Source organism: Vigna unguiculata, chromosome 6, assembly GCF_004118075.2.
Source record: "Vigna unguiculata cultivar IT97K-499-35 chromosome 6, ASM411807v1, whole genome shotgun sequence".
In the NCBI taxonomy this organism is placed as follows: domain Eukaryota; kingdom Viridiplantae; phylum Streptophyta; class Magnoliopsida; order Fabales; family Fabaceae; genus Vigna; species Vigna unguiculata.
In genome coordinates, this window is record NC_040284.1 from 29472266 (window position 1) to 29492148 (window position 19883).

Genomic DNA, 19883 nt, shown 5'->3' on the forward strand with positions numbered 1-19883 from the left:
TGTTGTTTCCTCTGTAATTTACTTAATTTGCAGGGGTTCTCTCCCTTTGACCCTGAATATTGTTGATCTAACGGATCACATCTTTTTTCTCAGGGACACTTTGGTACATTCACAATAATAGATTTTTTTCACCTCACAAAATTTGTATGAATTACCATGGTTCAAAATTGGTATAGAAAACAGTTGCAGTTATTTAAATAGTATAATTTTAAAAATTAAAAATATATAATTTTATTATCTATACTTACTATTATTTAAAAGGAAATTCTATTTTTATTGTATGCATATCTTTTTTACTTTTATTTTTTAAATTAATTTTTTAAATTAAAAAATAATTTTGTTAAATTTATCTTGATAACGGTTTTTAAATTTTAATTAATTTATTATTTGATTGATTTTAAATTTAGTTATTTTAATTATATTATCTTTTTGTTGAATATATTTTTTGTCCTTTTAATTTTCAGTAAAATTTGTATTAGTCATTAAAAATTTAAACCACTTTAATTTTCATTGACATAAACACAGACGTTATCGCAACTTTGTATGTACTTTTTATATATGTGTGATATTATATTAGTATGTGATGATATTATAATGTTATTAAGTTAATATATAAAATAAAATTATATTTATTAAAAATAAAGTGAAATATATAAAAAAATATGAGAGAATAACTGTTGATAAATGAAAAGAAACAAAAATAAACGATTTTATAAAAGTTTGTAAAAATAACGGTCAATTTTTAAAAATTTAATACATAATTATATTTTAAAAGGTAAAATTTGTATTTTGAAATGTGGATATAAAAGAATGAATATTCTTTATATATTGTTATATATGGTTATAAATGCATATAAATGCGTGAAATCAATCATTTAAATTAAATTAATTATAAATTTCTCTCAAAAAGGTGAGGAACAAAAATATATTTAATAAAAAATTATAAAATTTTGTTTTATATAATTTTTATTTAGTTTGTAAATACTTTTTTATTATTGGTAATTATTTTAATTAAAAAAACAATACAATTTTTAAATAAATGTTGAATTTTAAAAATATCACTTAATTTGTGTATCAAGTTACTTTGGCTGAACTGTATTAGATTACCTTAGCTAAGATGTATCATATTTTATATCTAAAGCTCACCAAGTTATTAGACGGGATGTATCAGACCCACCTTTATTGAGAGGTATGAGATATTCAATGAAAAATGGAAGGAGTTTGGAAAACAATCATATATTTGGTCAATATATGTTGGGATCGTCTTCGCCGATAACTCAAGTTCAACACAAACTGAGATGTGCAAAACTTCCACAATACATTAGTCCTCCATTCTCATAGTAAACACAATGTAACAAGAGTCCTTACATTGAACTTAGGTGAGGACGACATGTATTGGAAAGTTGCACTCCTTATTATATTGTTATCCTATTGTGTCGAGATATATTGGTGGAGATTTTCACGAGTTGAGTGTATTAGGAAGTAACGTGTTTGATTGTGCTAAAATGCATCGAGACAAGATATATTGGGAAACAACTTTTTGATTAGGCTTAAATGCACCAAGAATAAGATATATTGGGAAGCGACTTGCTTGTTTAAGTTGAAATGCACAAAGGTTGAAAGTATGTGCTCCCAATATAGTTCCTTCCATTACATAATTTAATGTAAATAAACCACACTGGCTATGATATGTGAGGTTCCAAAATGTTCTTCAAAATGTAATGCCAAATAGTCATGTTGGTTGAGATGTATTCACCCTCTTATGTCGAGATGTACCAAACTCATTTTGGTTGAAAAATATCACATCTTTCATGGAAAATAAGGAAGGAACTTGAGAAACAATTATATTTATTACCTAAATGTACTAGGATCATCTTTGACAATAACTGTGAGTTCAACACAAATTAAGATGTGCAAGTCATCTAAATAAAAGACAACAAAAAATGTAGACAAGAATGGTAACAAACATATTATGTAAAACAAAAAATGGTATAAAATTTGACTATAACATTTTCATCATTTCAATTCAAAACATTTTAATATTACTAAAATAAAAGATGATAATGATATTTTGACCAACTTTTTTTGATCTACTTTTTATCCATCATTCACTCAAATTACCTTTCAATTATGCATTTTGATTGTTTTTAATGGTGTAATATGATGATGTAAGAATGATAAATTAAAATAGTATCAAAATATAATTATCCAATAAAAAAATTAAATCAACGAAAAATAAATAAATATGAGAATGAAAAATATAACAATACCGAAGATGGAAGCGAGCTTCAATAATACCATTCCACTTTTGATGATAAAAAATGGTAGGTAGATTGATGAACACAAACTCGCGGAAAAAAAAACAACTATATACTTTATTGTTTTTACCATTATGAATGTATTTAAATTGACTTTAAAATTCATAATTCTTATTAAACTCTCACGTTTTTTTGACTTTACACATCCTCTCTTTTTATATACATATATGTGAGCTCACGCGAGAGTACATGTGATGTGAAAATACACCATTTCAATATTATCGAATAAAAAAATTAATAGAAGCAAATCTTTCGTGAAAAAATACATGCTTTTAGAATTACAACTTGTTTAAAGATATAGTTTAGTTTTATTTCTAATGTAATAATTTTGATACTGAATAACTCCTTTTTATATATATATATATATATATATATATATAATCTTATATCACTATTTCACACAATATAAAGAAAATTAATTTTACTTTTTCACAATATAAAGAAGATTATTTTCACTTTTTCACATAAACGAAATAATCATAATTGAATCGTTACATATGAAAAAACATTATACAACACTTATATATATATATATATATATATATATATATATATATATATTATACTAGAAAAAATACATATATTTGAACTAAAATCAATAAATAATATATAATTGTTAAAATTAAAAAAATATAAATAAAAAGTAAGTTTTTAAAATAATTGTTAAATTTTTTTTAAATATCGATCAAAAATAAACTATTTATAAAATAAATAATTTTTAAAATAATAATTAAGAATAAAATTGAAATAATAAAATTTGAAAACAAAATTTTATTTCTTTAAATTTTGTTATAGATATATTATTTATGTATTTCGATCTAAATATTATTTTTGTTTTACCTAAATTAACGACACATATTTGACATTATGAACCCCTTAGTTAAGACACAAAAGTCATTATTATTTATGTCAACTAAATCTGTTAGTATCACAAAAGTAAAAATATTTGCTGAGACAAATAAAATATAAAATTATTTTTATTTTCTTTTCTCACTTTTTAAATGAAAGATTTTTCATCGCATAATTTGCATAGATATTTGTATTTTTTTAAGTTGCATTTCGTTAAGAAGATCACAAATAAAACATATAAAACAATATTGGTATATTAATCGTGAGTTATTTTTCATTCTCATACTTTTCGGTTACATACTTTTTCATACTTAAAATGCTAAAGTTTTAAGGTATCTATAATTATATATAAAGGGGATTCCCTCTTTTGTGTCCACATTTCATAATTCTAATTTTACCCTTTACAATTTAATTATTTATTAAAGTTTTAAAAATTAACGGTTAATTTTACAAGTTTTTATAAAACTATTTATTTATCTCCTTTTTCTTTTTTCTCATACTATTCATCAACAATTATTTTTTTATAAATATACTTTTATTTTGTTCATTAACTTAATAACATTACAATATCATCAATTATAAATATAATTCAAAAAATGCGTACACGCAGGCGCGATAGCGCCTGTGTTTACACTAGTTAAAATAAAATAAATAGAAGAGTGTCATTATTTTTCTACTACGTCATGCCATTTTGAGGAGAAAATATATTGTAATAAATAAAAATCCGTATTTTGTAGTATTCCTCTTATTAACAATTAGGAAAGCTCCAATATATTTATTTTCTTTTACCCCCCAGTAAACTAAGAGTAAAATTTTGGATCCAACTAATTTATTATTTATTGTTATATTATATTATTATACAAAGTATATAATTTTGAATTGAATATGAAATTAAAATTAATTTAAAAAATAAGGAGTCAAATAGTGATACTACTCTAGTGGCGAGTGAACGTTAACTATGTGAAAAGGTATACTCCATTACATTTCCGTTTCCGTTTTCAAAATTGCGCTTGTTCCTTAGGCTTAGTCCCTTAGATAACATAATGTCATAATTTTGATTTTTGAATTACCCCGCCCGTTGGCACAACGTTTCTTTCTCTCCTTTTCTCTGTTTCTCTCTCTCTCTCTCTCTCTCTCTCTCATGTTCCTCCTCCGCAACGACTGAAATCTGTGACGAAAAACCCTAGCAAGATGAACCAGTACCACATCTACGAAGCCATCGGTCGTGGCAGATACTCCGTAACGCAACCTCTTTCCTCTTTATTCCACTTTCCGGTTTCTTTCTAAAGCTCTGATCGGTATTGTAACTCACTATCACTCTTTTTTTTTTTTTAATACTCGCAGACCGTTTACAAAGGCAGGAAGAAGAAGACTATCGAGTATTTCGCCATCAAGAGCGTTGATAAATCGCAGAAAACTAAGGTCCTCGAAGAGGTAAGTCATTCGATTTCGAAAAACTTATCCAGGCTTTCTGGTGCTCTAGTGTAGTTCATTTAATATGATTTCACTTTGTTTTCTCTTTAATTAATAGTAAATTATTGTTAGTTGCGTCTTTGATGTGTTTTCTCGCACTTTTTCTAGCAGATCCTGAGCTGTATCGTGCTTGTTGAATTAACAACTTTCTCCTTTTGCAGGTCAGGATTCTTCACACGTTGGATCATATAAATGTGCTGAAGTTTTATGATTGGTAATGCTATTGTTTCGCAGAACAATTTGAGAGAACCCAAGAATTAGGAAATCCTATTAAGAAACTTTGCTCTGAAAGGAAAAAAAAAAGGTTTCCATTGAAATATTAGGAAGTCCTACTAATAAGATTTGTAGTATGAATTTTGAATACTGAAGTGATTATTAATTTGTGAAGCATATGTAACATATAATTATTGCGTGAAACTTTCTCCTTCTGGGAATTGGCTCAAACATTTATTTTTTCTTAATTAGGGGTTTTCTAAAGTGTGGTTCAATAATGCCTTTTTAGGTACGAAACTTCTGCTCACCTATGGTTGGTTTTAGAGTACTGCGTTGGAGGGGATCTGATCTCCATATTACGACAGGTACACACAGTGTTTCTTTGCGTGTTGTTTTTGAGCCTGTGTAGTGTACCTTCATTCATTCATTTGAAGCTGGAAATCATATTTACTGTTATGCATAGCTTTGTAGAATTCTTAAAATGTTTTTGATTCCCTCCCCACCTCCATCTTACTCTAAAATGTTCATATCTAATCTCAAGATGCCGATATGAATTTTAATCTGTAGATCTTGGGAACTTGTGGGATATGTTGTGCAATCCTAATTTGGTATTGACTATGTGGATGAATTGCAGGATAGTAAACTTCCCGAAGACTCTGTTCACGACCTTGCGTATGATCTAGTGAAAGCTTTACAGTAGGTTCAACAGTCTTAGTTTGGTCTGTTTTCCTTCTTTTGGGTTGTATTATTCTTATTCTTATCATATGCACATGTGATATGATATACAGGTTTTTACATTCAAATGGAATAATTTATTGCGACCTGAAACCATCAAATATTCTACTAGATGAAAATGGATGCGCAAAGGTACATGATTGGTTGGTTTAGTTGTTTTAAATCAGTTTGATCTAATTTGAAGTGAAATGTGCACTTTTTCCTTGATTGTTGCAGCTATGTGATTTTGGATTGGCTAGGAAGTTGAAAGATATATCAAAAGCTCCTTCTTCCTCGGTATGGTTGCCTAACTTTTGCAGTTTTCTGTCATCTTTGCGCATAAATAGATGAATGATTAGCTCAATACATTTGTCACTTTTCTCCGTGAATTAAATTATCTCTGTTAATATATTCTAAGTCTGTATACCTTTTTAGTTACCACGGGCAAAACGCGGAACACCTTCTTACATGGCTCCGGAGCTTTTTGAGGATGGTGGAGTCCATTCTTATGCTTCTGACTTCTGGGCACTAGGCTGTGTACTATATGAATGTTATGCCGGGAGACCACCTTTTGTGGGAAGAGAATTCACGCAGCTTGTAAAATCCATCATTTCAGACCCGACTCCACCTCTCCCTGGTAATCCAAGTCGACCTTTTGTTAATTTAATTAATTCCCTGTTGGTAAAGGATCCAGCTGAAAGAATACAGTGGCCTGAGCTTTGTGGACATGCCGTTTGGAGAACAAAAATTCCTCCGGTGCCTCTGCCTGCTCAACCTGCATTTGATGATATGGTAGAGCTACACACTAGACCTTGCTTATCAGAACGAAATGGAGATAAATCTTCGCATAACAGGACACCTCCCAAATATCGTGAAAAAGATGTCAAAGGGGTGTTGAAGAAGGACGAGAACTCTGTTTTAGGATCTAGAGGCATTGAGACACCAACAAGGGCAACACCAAATGGCCCTAGAACTCAGATAAAAGGGTCTGGTAGAACAAATGATGTAAAGAAGAAAGATCATTCCAATATTAGCAAGGGCGTCAATCTATTGAGATTGTCAAGAATAGCAAAAACAAATTTACAGAGGGAAAATGAGAAAGAAAACTATCGACGCCCCTTGCCTAATAACTCTGAGAATGATTCTGAAGTTAAAATTGAGAACACTGACATGGAACTTGATTTTAATGAGAATACCGAAGATGATACACATGAAGAAACTGATGGCAACGAACAAACAACTTCTGTGCCTGGTGAGAAAATAGACAATCATTTTCTGAATCAGGGAAAAACAGAGGAGATTGAAAATACTGCACACCAGTTGGATACCCCATCTGCTGTTAACCCTCCAGTCTCAGATGATCCAAGATCATTTGACCATGAATCAACTCTTGACCATCCTGACATTTCTGGTATTTCTCCCAGTGTGAGCCCTCAGGTGAAGAAGAATAGAGCTAAAGAAGACTCAGGATCTGCCCTTGACTCTGATTCGTCAAGGTTGACAAACAACCTTTCCCAGGTTCTTTGGCATCCATCTGATCTCTCAGTCAGACCTGTAATGCCTAGCAGAAAAGTTGATAAAGTCTCAGAAGTCATTCCTTCACTCCCTTTTGAGGCATTGCAAGCGTCTGATTTTGTTAAGATGCCTAAAGAGCAATTGGAGGCAGTCCACAACCGAATATTAGCCATTTTGAACGGAAATACCAGCATTGGAGAGAAACAGAATGTGATTAGATACCTCGAGATGTTGAGCATTAATGCTGATGCTGCTAATGTCTTGACCAATGGGCCAATTATGCTCACGCTTGTAAAATTGCTTCGTCAATCCAAGGCATCAGCTTTGCGTGTTCAACTTGCTTCATTGATTGGTCTGTTGATTAGGCACTCCACTTTTGTTGATGACAGTTTGGCTAATTCTGGAATTTTAGGTGCACTGACTGATGGCCTTAGAGACAGGCAGGAAAAAGTAAGGAGGTTTTCCATGGCTGCTTTGGGTGAGTTGCTATTTTATATATCCACTCAAAACGCAGACTGCAAGGATAACAATCAACTTGAATCTCCATCAAAGGACAATAGGACAACATATGGTTGGCAGGTTAGCTTCCCAGCTTGTTGCTTACTATGTTTGTTGGTCATCTGTGTAGGCCATTTAAAGCTTGGTTTATCTATTACTGGTATATAAAGTTTTACAATTTCCTAATAAAGTTTGCTTCCAACATAGTAATAATATGTTTTTCGTCAATTTGGTGTCCTTCTGTCAGCTGTTTTAAGTTTGATCGCCTGCTTTCTAAGTTCACATTTTTCATGCTTAAATAATTTCCACCTCGCTGCAGGTTCCAAATTCGTTAATTTCGCTTGTGTCATCAATGTTGAGGAAGGGCGAGGATGATATAACTCAATTGTATGCATTGAGAACAATTGAAAATATTTGCAGTCAAGGAGGGTTCTGGGTGGGGCGATTGGCTAGTCAAGATGTTTTTAGTAATCTCTGTTATATCTATAGGGCGGCAGGGAAACAAGAGAGTATGAGGCTCACTGCAGGATCATGCTTGGTGCGCCTTGTTCGTTTTAATCCTCCTAGCATTCAGTCTGTTATTGAGAAACTCTCATTCAAAGACCTAGCTTCTGCTCTTGTAAAGGGAAGTCCAAGAGAGCAGCAAATCAGCTTAAATCTTCTTAACATTTCAATGCTTGGGAGTCACTTATTCACAAATATTGGAAGATACCTTATACAACTTGCCGAGGATAAAAATCTGATCCCAAGTCTTTTGGCTCTTGTTGAGCAAGGTAGTGAAGTTTTAAGAGGGAAGGCACTAGTTCTTGTGGCTCTCCTCTGTAAGCATGGCAGGAGGTGGCTTCCACACTTCTTCTGTAGTCAAAAGTTGCTTTCTGTTGTGGACAGGCTGGGAAAAGAGAAAGATGCCTATGTGAGGCAGTGTTTGGATGCATTTGTGCATATTGTGGCATCCAGTATTCCAGGTTTATTGGATATAATAACAGGGGATGTCCAGCAAATGATGGGAGGAAGGCGCCATGGACACATCTCTGCCCTTACCAGCAGATCTCCAAAAGCCAACATTCATTTGTTTCCTGTTGTCCTTCATCTTCTTGGAACTTCAACTTTTAAGCACAAAGTCGTGACACCACATGTCGTACTTCAGTTGGCGAATCTAATTAAACTTGTGGAGACACCATTTCAGGTACGTGACTCCTCCGTTGTATCTGTCCTTTTCAGAGAAATGGTAAAACCATTTCTATTTTACAAACCAATTTTCTTTTTAATTGAGTGGGTTTTACTTAATTAAATGAGTCTTACGCCCTATCTATCTTGTCTTATCTTTTTTAGTAGATTACACCTAAGGTTCACACAATAATTTAGAAGGTGTTAATAGAGTATTTTTTTAGCATTTTGTTTTTACTTTTGACTGTATGCTTTCATGGATTTTGAAATAGTGGAGCTGCTATATTTCTTTAAACATAGAAGTTTTTCTGATTTAAATATAGTTGTTCTGAGATATAGCCGTTAGATACTTAAATTTTTAAAAACACGAGTTTGGCTTTTGATTAAGATTTTTGATCATAAGGGTTGTGAGGATGATGGCTAGGAATATAAAATTGTTTAAGGCCAAATGTTCTTTTTTTGTAAAGAGTATATGTTTAATTAAAATTGTTCCAAAAATTTCATAAAAATTATTTTAGCATGTTAATAGTTAGAAACGATATCTTCATAATAAGTCTCAAAAGCAATTATGTGTTTCATTGAATAATCAACAGACGGCATACTATATTTGATACATGAATGTGAGAACATAGCGAATAATCGTATTTTCTTAGTTGAACGATTATTTGTTTTCACTGAGCGGGGTAATCGTCATTTAAAGATGTTTCATATCAGATTTACTAAGTGAAAGAAGAAATTTGCGAATAATTACGTATTATTGAATCTTAAGCATTCGCATTGGGCAATTAACAAAAATGTGTTTCTTTTCGTACTTACATGAAGTTAGGATGAAAGATGCCAATGAGTATTTATTCTCATAAGTGGATATTGCTTCCATTAAAATTAGTTTTACTCCGGAATTTGTCTTTAGAAAAATCGTATGGCTCTTTCTCATTCCTTAAGATTAAATATTTCGTCTTAACGGTCTAGGCTTGACATTAAGTTTTCCCTTGATATAACGTGTATGCTTAATTTGGGTATAAATTTTAAGATATTTTATTTTTTAATATTTTTTCCACTAAGTTTTAACTTAATTCAAATGAACGGCGGTGTTTGATTCATTTACTGTGTAATTTTTCACTGTCTGGCTACTTAATCTCTCTTAAATAGATGATCATTATTTCACTGATTGCGCAATTGAATCATGATGTGTTATTAGTTGGATGTTAAACTGCATTTTCAGTAGAACAAAGTAATAATTGATATTCGATATTACTGTCTTTCAGGGAAGAGATGACTTCCAAATAACCCTTCTTCGAATTTTCGAGTCTCTCACAGAGGAATCTCCTATGATTCTTGGCAATGCGGACATTTTCATACGTGAAATCCTCCCTAGTTTGACTGTTCTCTACAAGGGTAACAAGGATGGTGATGCCAGGTTTTTGTGCCTTAAAATTCTTTTTGATGTGATGATCATTCTTTTGAGTGAACCAATTGAAGAAGAGCAACGATTAAAGGATCTGAAATTCATATCAAATACCCGTTTTCTTCCTCTCTATCCAACCTTGATTGAAGATGAAGACCCTATTCCTATTTATGCCCAGAAACTTCTTGTTATGCTACTGGAGTTCAGTTTTATTAGAATTCCAGACATTCTACACATGAAGGCAATTTCACAATGCTTTGAGTTCTTGCTTGGTGATCTCTCAAATGCAAATGTGAATAATGTTAAACTGTGTCTTGCTCTAGCTTCTGCTCCCGAGATGGAGTCGAAATTACTCTCTCATTTAAAGGTGGTTAGAAGGATTGGCAACTTTCTTGAGTTTGTACATGCAAAGGGCATGGAAGATTTGCTGGAACCCACTCTTGGGCTTTGTAGGGCTTTTATAGCACGTTCAGTAGGCTGTACAAAAGGCTTGAGCAGCGCAACAGAACCAACTCTCTTAGGTGACTATCCTCCCGAGTTGAGTGGTGGTGCGGTTGATCCCCAGCAATGCATAAAAGATATCGCAGACTTTGGAAGCAATTTTGGCGTCTTGCTAGAGTTGAGTGCCTCTGCAGAAACCAGTATTGCCGATATAGCTTCTGAATGTGTTGTTTTACTGTTCAAGGCAGCTCCTAGAGAAGCCACCACTGGTATACTAACCAATCTTCCCAAAGTCACTGTGATCCTAGAGAGCTGGAACAGAGGCATTCCTCACTTGATGGTGCAGCGAATGCTTCATTCTTTAGGTTATGCTTGCAAGCAATACTTACTGCATGCAATGATATTATCAATATCTAAATCAGAGATTTCAAGAATTGAAGTTGTAGTTTCTGAAATCAAGAGTTCAGGTGTACCACTCTTAGCCAAAACTGCTGGGCTAGCAGCCTTGGAGTTGCAGCGGCTGCCTCGCTGCATTTGAATAATTGTAGGTATCATGTTATGACCTGTTCTTCTCATTAGAACCTGTAACTTTTCAAGTTCATCGTTTACGCTTTATATTACAGGCGGGCCTTGCTAAATTCTAGATAAAGGTTGAGCAATTTGGTGAATTCCACAGCTCCACTGTATTCCTATGTAAAGTATGTGTACTCTGTATCTCCGTGAACATTAAAATATAAGTCAACGAAAATTTTCGTTGTATTTTTTTTTCTATAAATTGATTAGGTTAGAGTTTTCTCACCGTTTTTTAAATATCCATGCAAGTAAGTAGAGTCCTTTCATTAAAGCCAAACACTAATAGGAACAAGGTATTGGACACATGAAATGGCCAAAAAAACAAGAATGAAACTGCATGATTATGATTGCGATTCCTTTGTGTGATGGGTACCGTGGTAACGTGTTGGACAAAAGTATAAAGTTAAAAACTAAAATGAAACTCCATGAATATGATTGAGATTCATATTTGATAGGTACCATGGCACATACTTCCGAACACAGAAAAAACTGTCAGATGTGTTAAAAGGCTTATTTAAATAGCTCTAGCAGCAAAAAAGTCCAGCCTAGCCTTCTTTATGCTTATAGGAATGTTCGTCACGAGACAACCTCAAGTTATAAAAATCACCTCTACCCTGAAACAGTCTCATGAAGACAGATGATCATACATCTCCTTCCGTCATAGAACACGCAGCAGATTTGGAATCATTATGGTTCTTCCTTTTGTTTGCCGAGTATTTTTAAATCATCTTTGAAAGATGAAGCACTATGATTACGAATTTTGTAAAGCAAGACTACAGTCGGTTTTCCTGTTTGCTATAATTAACAAATTAGCTTTAAGGTTCAACAGGAAATCAAGAGCTGTAGTGCACCAAATATCACGGGCTGAAAAGGATTCTCTCTCACCAAACGCAGCACATGGAACCCTTTCTCAATCTTTGTCTCTTCCTCGAGGTAAAAAACCATGTCCCTTATCTTCATCCAATAGAATCTTTACACATGGTACCCCATTTGTCCCACCTAGTCTTAGGTAAGAGGTGAGTGAGAGATGGGAACCTGCAGACTTAGGTGACTGTCGATTTAAAAGACTTGCCATAATTATACCCACTAAATGCTCACATATCTCCCTCTCCCTCAAAAATCCTTACCCAATTATATCCATTTGCAGGCATTGTAAGTTGGATTTTCTTCGCCTTCAGAATGGCACTACACAACGTTTATATAACACTCATGATCATCTTGACTTTCATGCCTTCAACTCTGCATTCATCATATTCACAACCTATTCCAAAACTTCCCACACTCTCATCTTCACCAGCAGCACTATCCGATCCTCCTCCATCTTCACTAACCCCCTTCAGAGAATTGTCCCCAGACATTGCTCCACTGTTTCCTTCTCCTGGTGGTGTGTTGCCGACTCCCACCGGCTCTGACATTCCCACTATTCCTTCCAATCCAAGCCCTCCAAACCCAGATGACTTAATAGCTCCTGGACCTCTTTCAGCTTTTTCACCATTTGGATCAATGCAGGCTTCCTCCAATGCCCCTAGAAGAATCTTAGTTAGTAATCTAGCCACAACTGTTTTTGCTGGTTTCGCAGTATATTGGTCTTTTCACTGTATTATAGTATGAGTGATTTTGATTTGTGGGATGTGGCAGGTTCCAATTGTTATAGGCCCCTTTTCTTGTATGTTAATTTTTCATTCTTACCTTGTAGTATATGAAAGTGTAATAAACCCTGGTTCTTCTTGATTGGCTTGAGAGTAGTTTCCCCAATAGTATCAAATTTCTATTTCTTGATTCTACTGTTTATTTTGGTGTAATTATTGAGGTCACTTTCGCTTTTGTGATTTGTTTGTTTTTCCATTATGTTAATAAATGATCCTTTACCTTTCCAATCAGATGTCCATGATTGGACTTTTTAAGAGCCTTTTGCATTTCTGGCTTCACTAAATAACTGGAATCCTCGTCCCCATGGATTTGCTTCCACCTTAGTCAGGTTTGCATGTAATAAATTTAGGTGGCGGCACATGGTTTCAGCAAGTGCACGTGACAAACACCTAATCAGAAGGAATCCAGCGTTTTCTTATTGTTTTTCCTGCAATTATGGGTTGCATGCTGCCAAATTAAGTGACAAATTTCAACAGTAAAGTCACTGTACAGTGTTTAGGTAATCCTGTTTGGTCTGTTTTTGCAGTCTTATTCCTTGGATATCATAATAACCTTTTTTGTCTTTATGTGTCTAACTTTCTGTTTCTACTCCATGCAAAGATGCTTATGTTTATTTTATTTTATTTTATTTTTTTAACAAAAAACAACTATAATACAATGGAATAACACCTCAAATACTATTTGGACCTAACCTTGTTAACATAATCGACATATCCAATCTCTCATTCTGAAATCCATCTTTTACACTTGCAGCAATGTATACAAGAACACAACTTTAATGTACAAATGCATGGACTTTATATATGTAAGTATCACTTACCTTCCTCTATAAGTAAATTATGTATGTTTTTTCAAATTATGATTTTGATTAACAAATAAAAAGTAGATCTTTTTGGATAGAAATTGTTTGAACCAAATAAGTAACATTCAGAAGTAACAATTAGATATAATAATGAGGGCACATATGTATCTTCAAAATAAAAGTTTGTAATCATTCCTGTTTTTATTTTTGTTGGATATAAAACTTGTGTTTTATCTTCTTCATTGGATAACAAGTACACTTGTACTTATGTTCATATCATCTAAAATATGAATTAATTTTTCCTACCAAAAAATAAAAAAAGTAACAAATCCAATGGTTTAATGTCAGATTTAGTTGGCGTCCAACGCTCTAATTCTTGCAACTCTCTGTAATAAATTTTTAAGATTGTCCCTAATGGTTTTGAAAATCGTCGCCATAAAAAACATATGAGTTCTGGCGTGTTTAAAACTGATTAATTGAGTATGTATATTTGAATGAAAAAAGTTATGTCTATTTCAATTAAAAATGTTACTTTCACATCACTATTTACAAATAACTCTCACTTGACACCAATTTTTTCTATTAAAATATTAATTTATTTGAGTGACAAGATAAATAACGATTCTTAAACTATCACCACCGTCCTATTTCAATACTTTTGTTATGTCTGTCCTATGGGCTCATTCTTTTTCAAAATGACTCAAATACACCAATTTATTTATAGAAGTTCAACACAACGAATACTCATGTCACCCCTTTCACAACTCTCATCGTGATCATCCGATAATAAAAGGAGATTAAATCACTCATTCTTACATGAACAAAAAAGAATCACACCAAAGGAGAAACCAAACAATTAAATCATATTCCACCAAGTTCTCATCACAAACATTTAAATGTTACTATAACCTTAAAACAATTGTATTTTAGAATTCTTACTAACTTAACTCCCTTACTTAAAAAACTTCTTTCCGGACGACTACTACTACTAATAATAATAATAAGTTCTTGTTGTTTTTCAACTTCTTCGATAAGAAGTTAACATTGGTAAATAATAATGCTAATAATATAATAACATTTATAATAATTATTATTATAATATTAATCTTAATAATAATAATAATAATAATAATAACAGTAATATATATATATATATATATATATATATATATATATATATAAAGATGTCTCTTTTTTATGTTCACATTTATTTTCTACTTCACCTTTAAAAAAATATTAAAATAATTTTACCCTTTAAGTAACTATTTCTTTAAATTTAACTGTTTTTTTATTTGGTATTTTTCTAGACATACCTATTTTTTAACTAAAAAATTTACATATAAAATAAATTTAGTGATTACGAACAAAAAAAAAAGAATTTATTAGGGTGAATTTACCTATAATGGTGGATATTTTTTCTTATTTATAAATGACATTTTCTTAGATAAAGAAAGATCGTAAGGGAATTTGGTCAATTGAATAGTAATTGAGATGCAAAAGGACAAAAAAAAATGAACATGTGTCAAAATTTTAAGTGGGGTAGATGAGTAATTTACCTAGTACTTTACCTATAAAATAAATTTAGTGATTAAGAAAAAAAAGAAAAAAATGAATTTATTATGGTGAATTTACCTACAATGGTGGATATTTTTCCTTAGTTATAGATAACATTTTCATTGATAAAGAAATGTTGTAGGGATAATTTGGTCAATTAAATAGTAGTTGGATAGGGATGGCAAGGGGGCGGGGACAGGTTTTATTATCCCATACCCATCCCTGTAAAAAAAATTCATTCCCATACTCAAACCCAACGAGTATTAAATTTTTGTCTCATCCCCATCCCCACCGGGTAACGGGTATAATCTCGTACTCATACCCATATCCATTTTCTTACTACTTTAATATTAATTTTAATTAATTTTTATAAAATAATAAAAAATTACGGTAAAAGAAGCATAATATTATCAAATATTCAATATTAGGAGTATGGTTGTTTCTTCGATATCAAATACTTTGAAATAAATTATAATTGTTTACATTTTATATTAGAATACCAAATAAAATTTAATGAGAACCAAAACATTTATTAAATTTGCAAACATTAATGAAACCTAGTTGATAAATTTTAAAAATATTTTTAAAAAAATATAAAAGGAAAAAACTATTTTTTAAAAAAATATAAAAGGAAAAAATATTTAAATTAAAATATAGGTTTAATTAAAATAACATTTATACAAATAATAGATTTGGTCTTGAATTTGACATAAACAATATTGTTTTACTTTGAAAAAAAAAGTAGATGATTATATTGTTCTATTAGTACAACATTTTTTGTACAACTAAATTTTAATATAAATATCAAAGTACTTAATGTTGTAAAAATATTTATACTTAATTACTTTTAATCTTATAAAAAAATGACTTAAAAAATCTTCTTCAATTATTAAAAAAAATTGGGATAAAATTGAACCAAAGGCACAAAAAATGGAGACTAAATTGAAACAATCAGGTATATATGGATTCTAAATTGAAATCAGTACAATGACAGTTGTCACACGTGACATTTTCCTGTCACGTGACACTGACATTGCCACGTGTCAAAATAGGGACTTGACACGTGGCAACACAAAAAATTTGCAAAAAAAAATTATAAAATTAAAAGAAAAATTAAAAAAAATAAAAAAACCGTGAGAGTGACACGTAGTCTGCCGTTAACGGCATTAATTATTTTTTTCTGAAAGGGACCTTGATGCACTTTTTCAAAAGTGGGGACGCAATTGACACTTTTTTTTTTCGGCGGGTACCAAATTGACACCCTCCTACCAAAGTGGGTATCATCCGAGTAATTAAACCTAAAATATATTTTAAATGTTTGTTTACTTCAATTTTTTAAATTATAATGAATCTATTTTTTATACACTAATAAAAGTTATAATACATCACTTGATCAAAATGATGCAAAGAACAAATAATAAACATAATAATAAAATTTTAACATAGATCTTGTATCTTTTGGACCACAATATATGTTGGATGGTGGTAAAAAAAATATTTATGACAATTACATTAAATTTTTATATTGTAGTAAATAAAAATTATTTATACAATTATAGTGAAAAAATTAAATTATGATTGTAATGAGTTAGAAAATAAAAAATAATTAGATATATTCTACATGATGAAAATAAACAAAAAATAAAAATATTAAAAAAATTAACAAATGTGTGTCTTATAAACAATTTGGAGACTATTGGAAGGAATCACACAAAGGAAAACAAATATATTATTAAGGGTATGATAAGATGATAAATATCCTACAGATCTAAGAAATCTTTTCAAATATCAATATATATACTAAATGGTTGAGAAATAACAAAAATTGTTTTAGCGAAATAAAATAGTTATTCAAATGACATAAAAATTAATAATAATAAGTAAAGATTTTTTTTTTATATTACCTAGTAAATGAAATGTTTATGCTATTAAACACTTAAATTAAGAGTATTAAACATTTTCATGTGAAAGAAAAATATACAATAAATAAAAATATTAAAAAATAATAGAAATATTCAAATGTTAGACATAATTTTTTTTTAATTGACATACATCATTTTAACATAATTACATAAAAGTTATGATAAGATAAAAAATATATTGGAGATGCGAATGAGTTTCATGACAAACCAAATATTTAGAAGAAATAAAAAATATAAAGAATATATATATATATATATATATATATATATATATAGGGTTACTTAATTAATTATGAATATTTTAATGATTTAAATGAGGATGGAGATATGGCGGGGACGGGTATTATGGCGATATATATTCATCCCATCCCCATACCCAATTGAAAAAATCGGGGATTCTCCATACTCATACCCATACCCAGTCAATGTGGGGATTCCCCGTCAAAACGGGGACGGGTTCGGACAATACCTACGGTGACGGGTTTATTTGTCATCTCTAGTTGGATGCAAAATAATAGAAAAATCAAAGGAATTAATTGACATGTGTCAAAATTACTTTAACTGAAGTAAATAGATAATTTATCTAGTAATTAAATTTCTTATATTATAATTGATTGATATATTAAAAAAATTTCTAAAATATAATATGGTTATAAGGGTGTATAAATTAAATTAGATTTCGTAAATATGAAAATATATCTAAATTGATTCTTTAGTTTTATTTCTTTCTTGTTTATACGGTAGATTGGGTTAAAGTTTGGATAATTTCAGGTTTTACTGTTTTCTTACTTAATAATTTTATAATTATAAAATTTTAAAAACAATAAAATAATATCTACCAATAACTCAGTAAAGTAATAAGATAAGATAATAACCGTATCGATTACTAAATCAATCACTAATAGTTGAAAGACTGAGAAATTAAATCGCAAGAAGAATAATAATGTCAACCGCAACAACTATAAACCATGTTAACAACTATTAACAACTCATTAAAAACAACTCTTAATTCTCATTAATATTAGAATTCATCATCGAATCACATATAAATAATTGTTTTTTTAGTTTGTTCATATATTATATATATATATATATATATATATATATATATATATATATATATTACACAACTATTAATTTTTTTAGAGCAATACATATTAATTTAATGAATTATTTATTTATTTTCCTCTTAATAACAATTCCTTTATTTTCATAATTTTTAAAACCACATTTTCCTCTATCTTTATCATTCTCTAAATACTATCTTTTTAATCTCATCTTTAATATTCATTCTTATTTTCAGTCCTCCCTTTATTCATAAAAATAATATAATTTAACATAAGTTACTTTTGCTTGAATACAAATTGCAAATTGTATTAATAAATTACATTTTCCGATAATTTGCGACTCAATGCAGATTTTCTATTGATTTTTCTGATTATATTTTTTGTTGAACATTAAAAGTGTGTTAATATTTTAAATATTTTTTTAATATATTTTAAAATATCAAAATTAATAATAATCAATAAATATATTATGATACATAATAAAAAAACAGTACACAAAAATCTAATAGAGAATAACTAAACATGATTTTGTGCGACTTTCATCTAAGATATATAACTAAAAATTTCTATATTTAGATTACATCCGGTTGATTCCACGGTTCAATTTAAAATTAAACAATTCCAAAACTGCACCTTTATATTTCTACTCATTTTAGACTTTGAAATTGTTTGAAATTTCAGTCAGAAGTTTCTATTCCAAATATTTTATCAACATGTTATTTTCAATTCTCATGACAAAACAATTAATCAAACTAAAAGCCTAATTTTAGTTTCCAATACATAATATTTCTTTATCCTTTAATCATACAAATAAAAACACAAATTCGTACATATAAAAATTTAACCTACATCATATAAATTCTATCTAATAGCACTGAATTAGAGTTTTGAATAGAACTAACTTTTCTTACCTAAAAGTAATATGATCTCAGAATTTTTTATTCCTGAGAAATAAAATGAGTTGAAGATCTTTGAATATTATTTAATTTATTTTTAGAAAAATAAACTTAATAAACAAACAATTCACTTTAGGTTAACATGACTTTATTTTTTCTATCTGGATTATACATGCAATTAACCTAAGACACCTACATAAAAAGAGAGATTGAGAACTTGAAATTATAAGAAAAAAAAACTTATCCGAACAAAAATAACTCAGAATTATCTTGAAATTTTGCACTAACAACAAAAAAAATAAAAAACAAATAAACAACCATAAACTAAATAATTATCTATATAAATTATTTTATTTGTAAATTATAAATATTGTATTTCACTAAAATAAAATTTAAATATACTTCAGTCTCATCTGTTATAAATATTTAGATTTAGATTTTAAATGAATTCAGTTTTAATGAGATTAAAAAATAAAAATAATGGAAATTACATGTATAAAAGCTGAATGTTTAATTTAAGAAAATTACTGAATTATCGTTTACATATATATGATAGATAATATAAACTACTTTTTACTATGGATAATTTCTTGAAAGGTATTCATATATAAATTAAAAATAAAAATATAAAAAATGGTACATTGAAAGGAAACAGATGAAAAAATTAATAAATATAGATTGTACTTAAATTTAGAAGATAAAATAGGTATTTAATGCTAATTTATAATATTCAATTACAACAAATTAAATAATTCGATAAACCTGATTTCAACAAAAAGAAAAGGAAAATAAACAACACTCCCGTACGAAAAAGATTATTCAAAAT

At 29.8% G+C, this 19883-nt stretch overlaps 2 protein-coding genes across 2 annotated transcripts; both read left to right on the forward strand.

Annotated features, from left to right (window-relative positions):
* Positions 1 to 4169: 4169 nt before the first annotated feature.
* Positions 4170 to 11391, forward strand: LOC114188653 (serine/threonine-protein kinase RUNKEL). The gene is made up of 10 exons (XM_028077227.1): positions 4170 to 4406; positions 4512 to 4601; positions 4802 to 4854; positions 5143 to 5218; positions 5488 to 5549; positions 5642 to 5720; positions 5805 to 5864; positions 6003 to 7661; positions 7900 to 8766; positions 10013 to 11391. Exons 1-10 carry the CDS (start codon positions 4359 to 4361, stop codon positions 11129 to 11131), a joined length of 4113 nt encoding a protein of 1370 aa, XP_027933028.1. The 5' UTR covers positions 4170 to 4358; the 3' UTR covers positions 11132 to 11391.
* Positions 11392 to 12246: 855 nt separating this feature from the next.
* LOC114187475 (classical arabinogalactan protein 26) lies at positions 12247 to 12968 on the forward strand. The gene has a single exon (XM_028075737.1). It carries the CDS (start codon positions 12346 to 12348, stop codon positions 12775 to 12777), a length of 432 nt encoding a protein of 143 aa, XP_027931538.1. The 5' UTR covers positions 12247 to 12345; the 3' UTR covers positions 12778 to 12968.
* The last annotated feature ends 6915 nt before the right edge of the window (positions 12969 to 19883 follow it).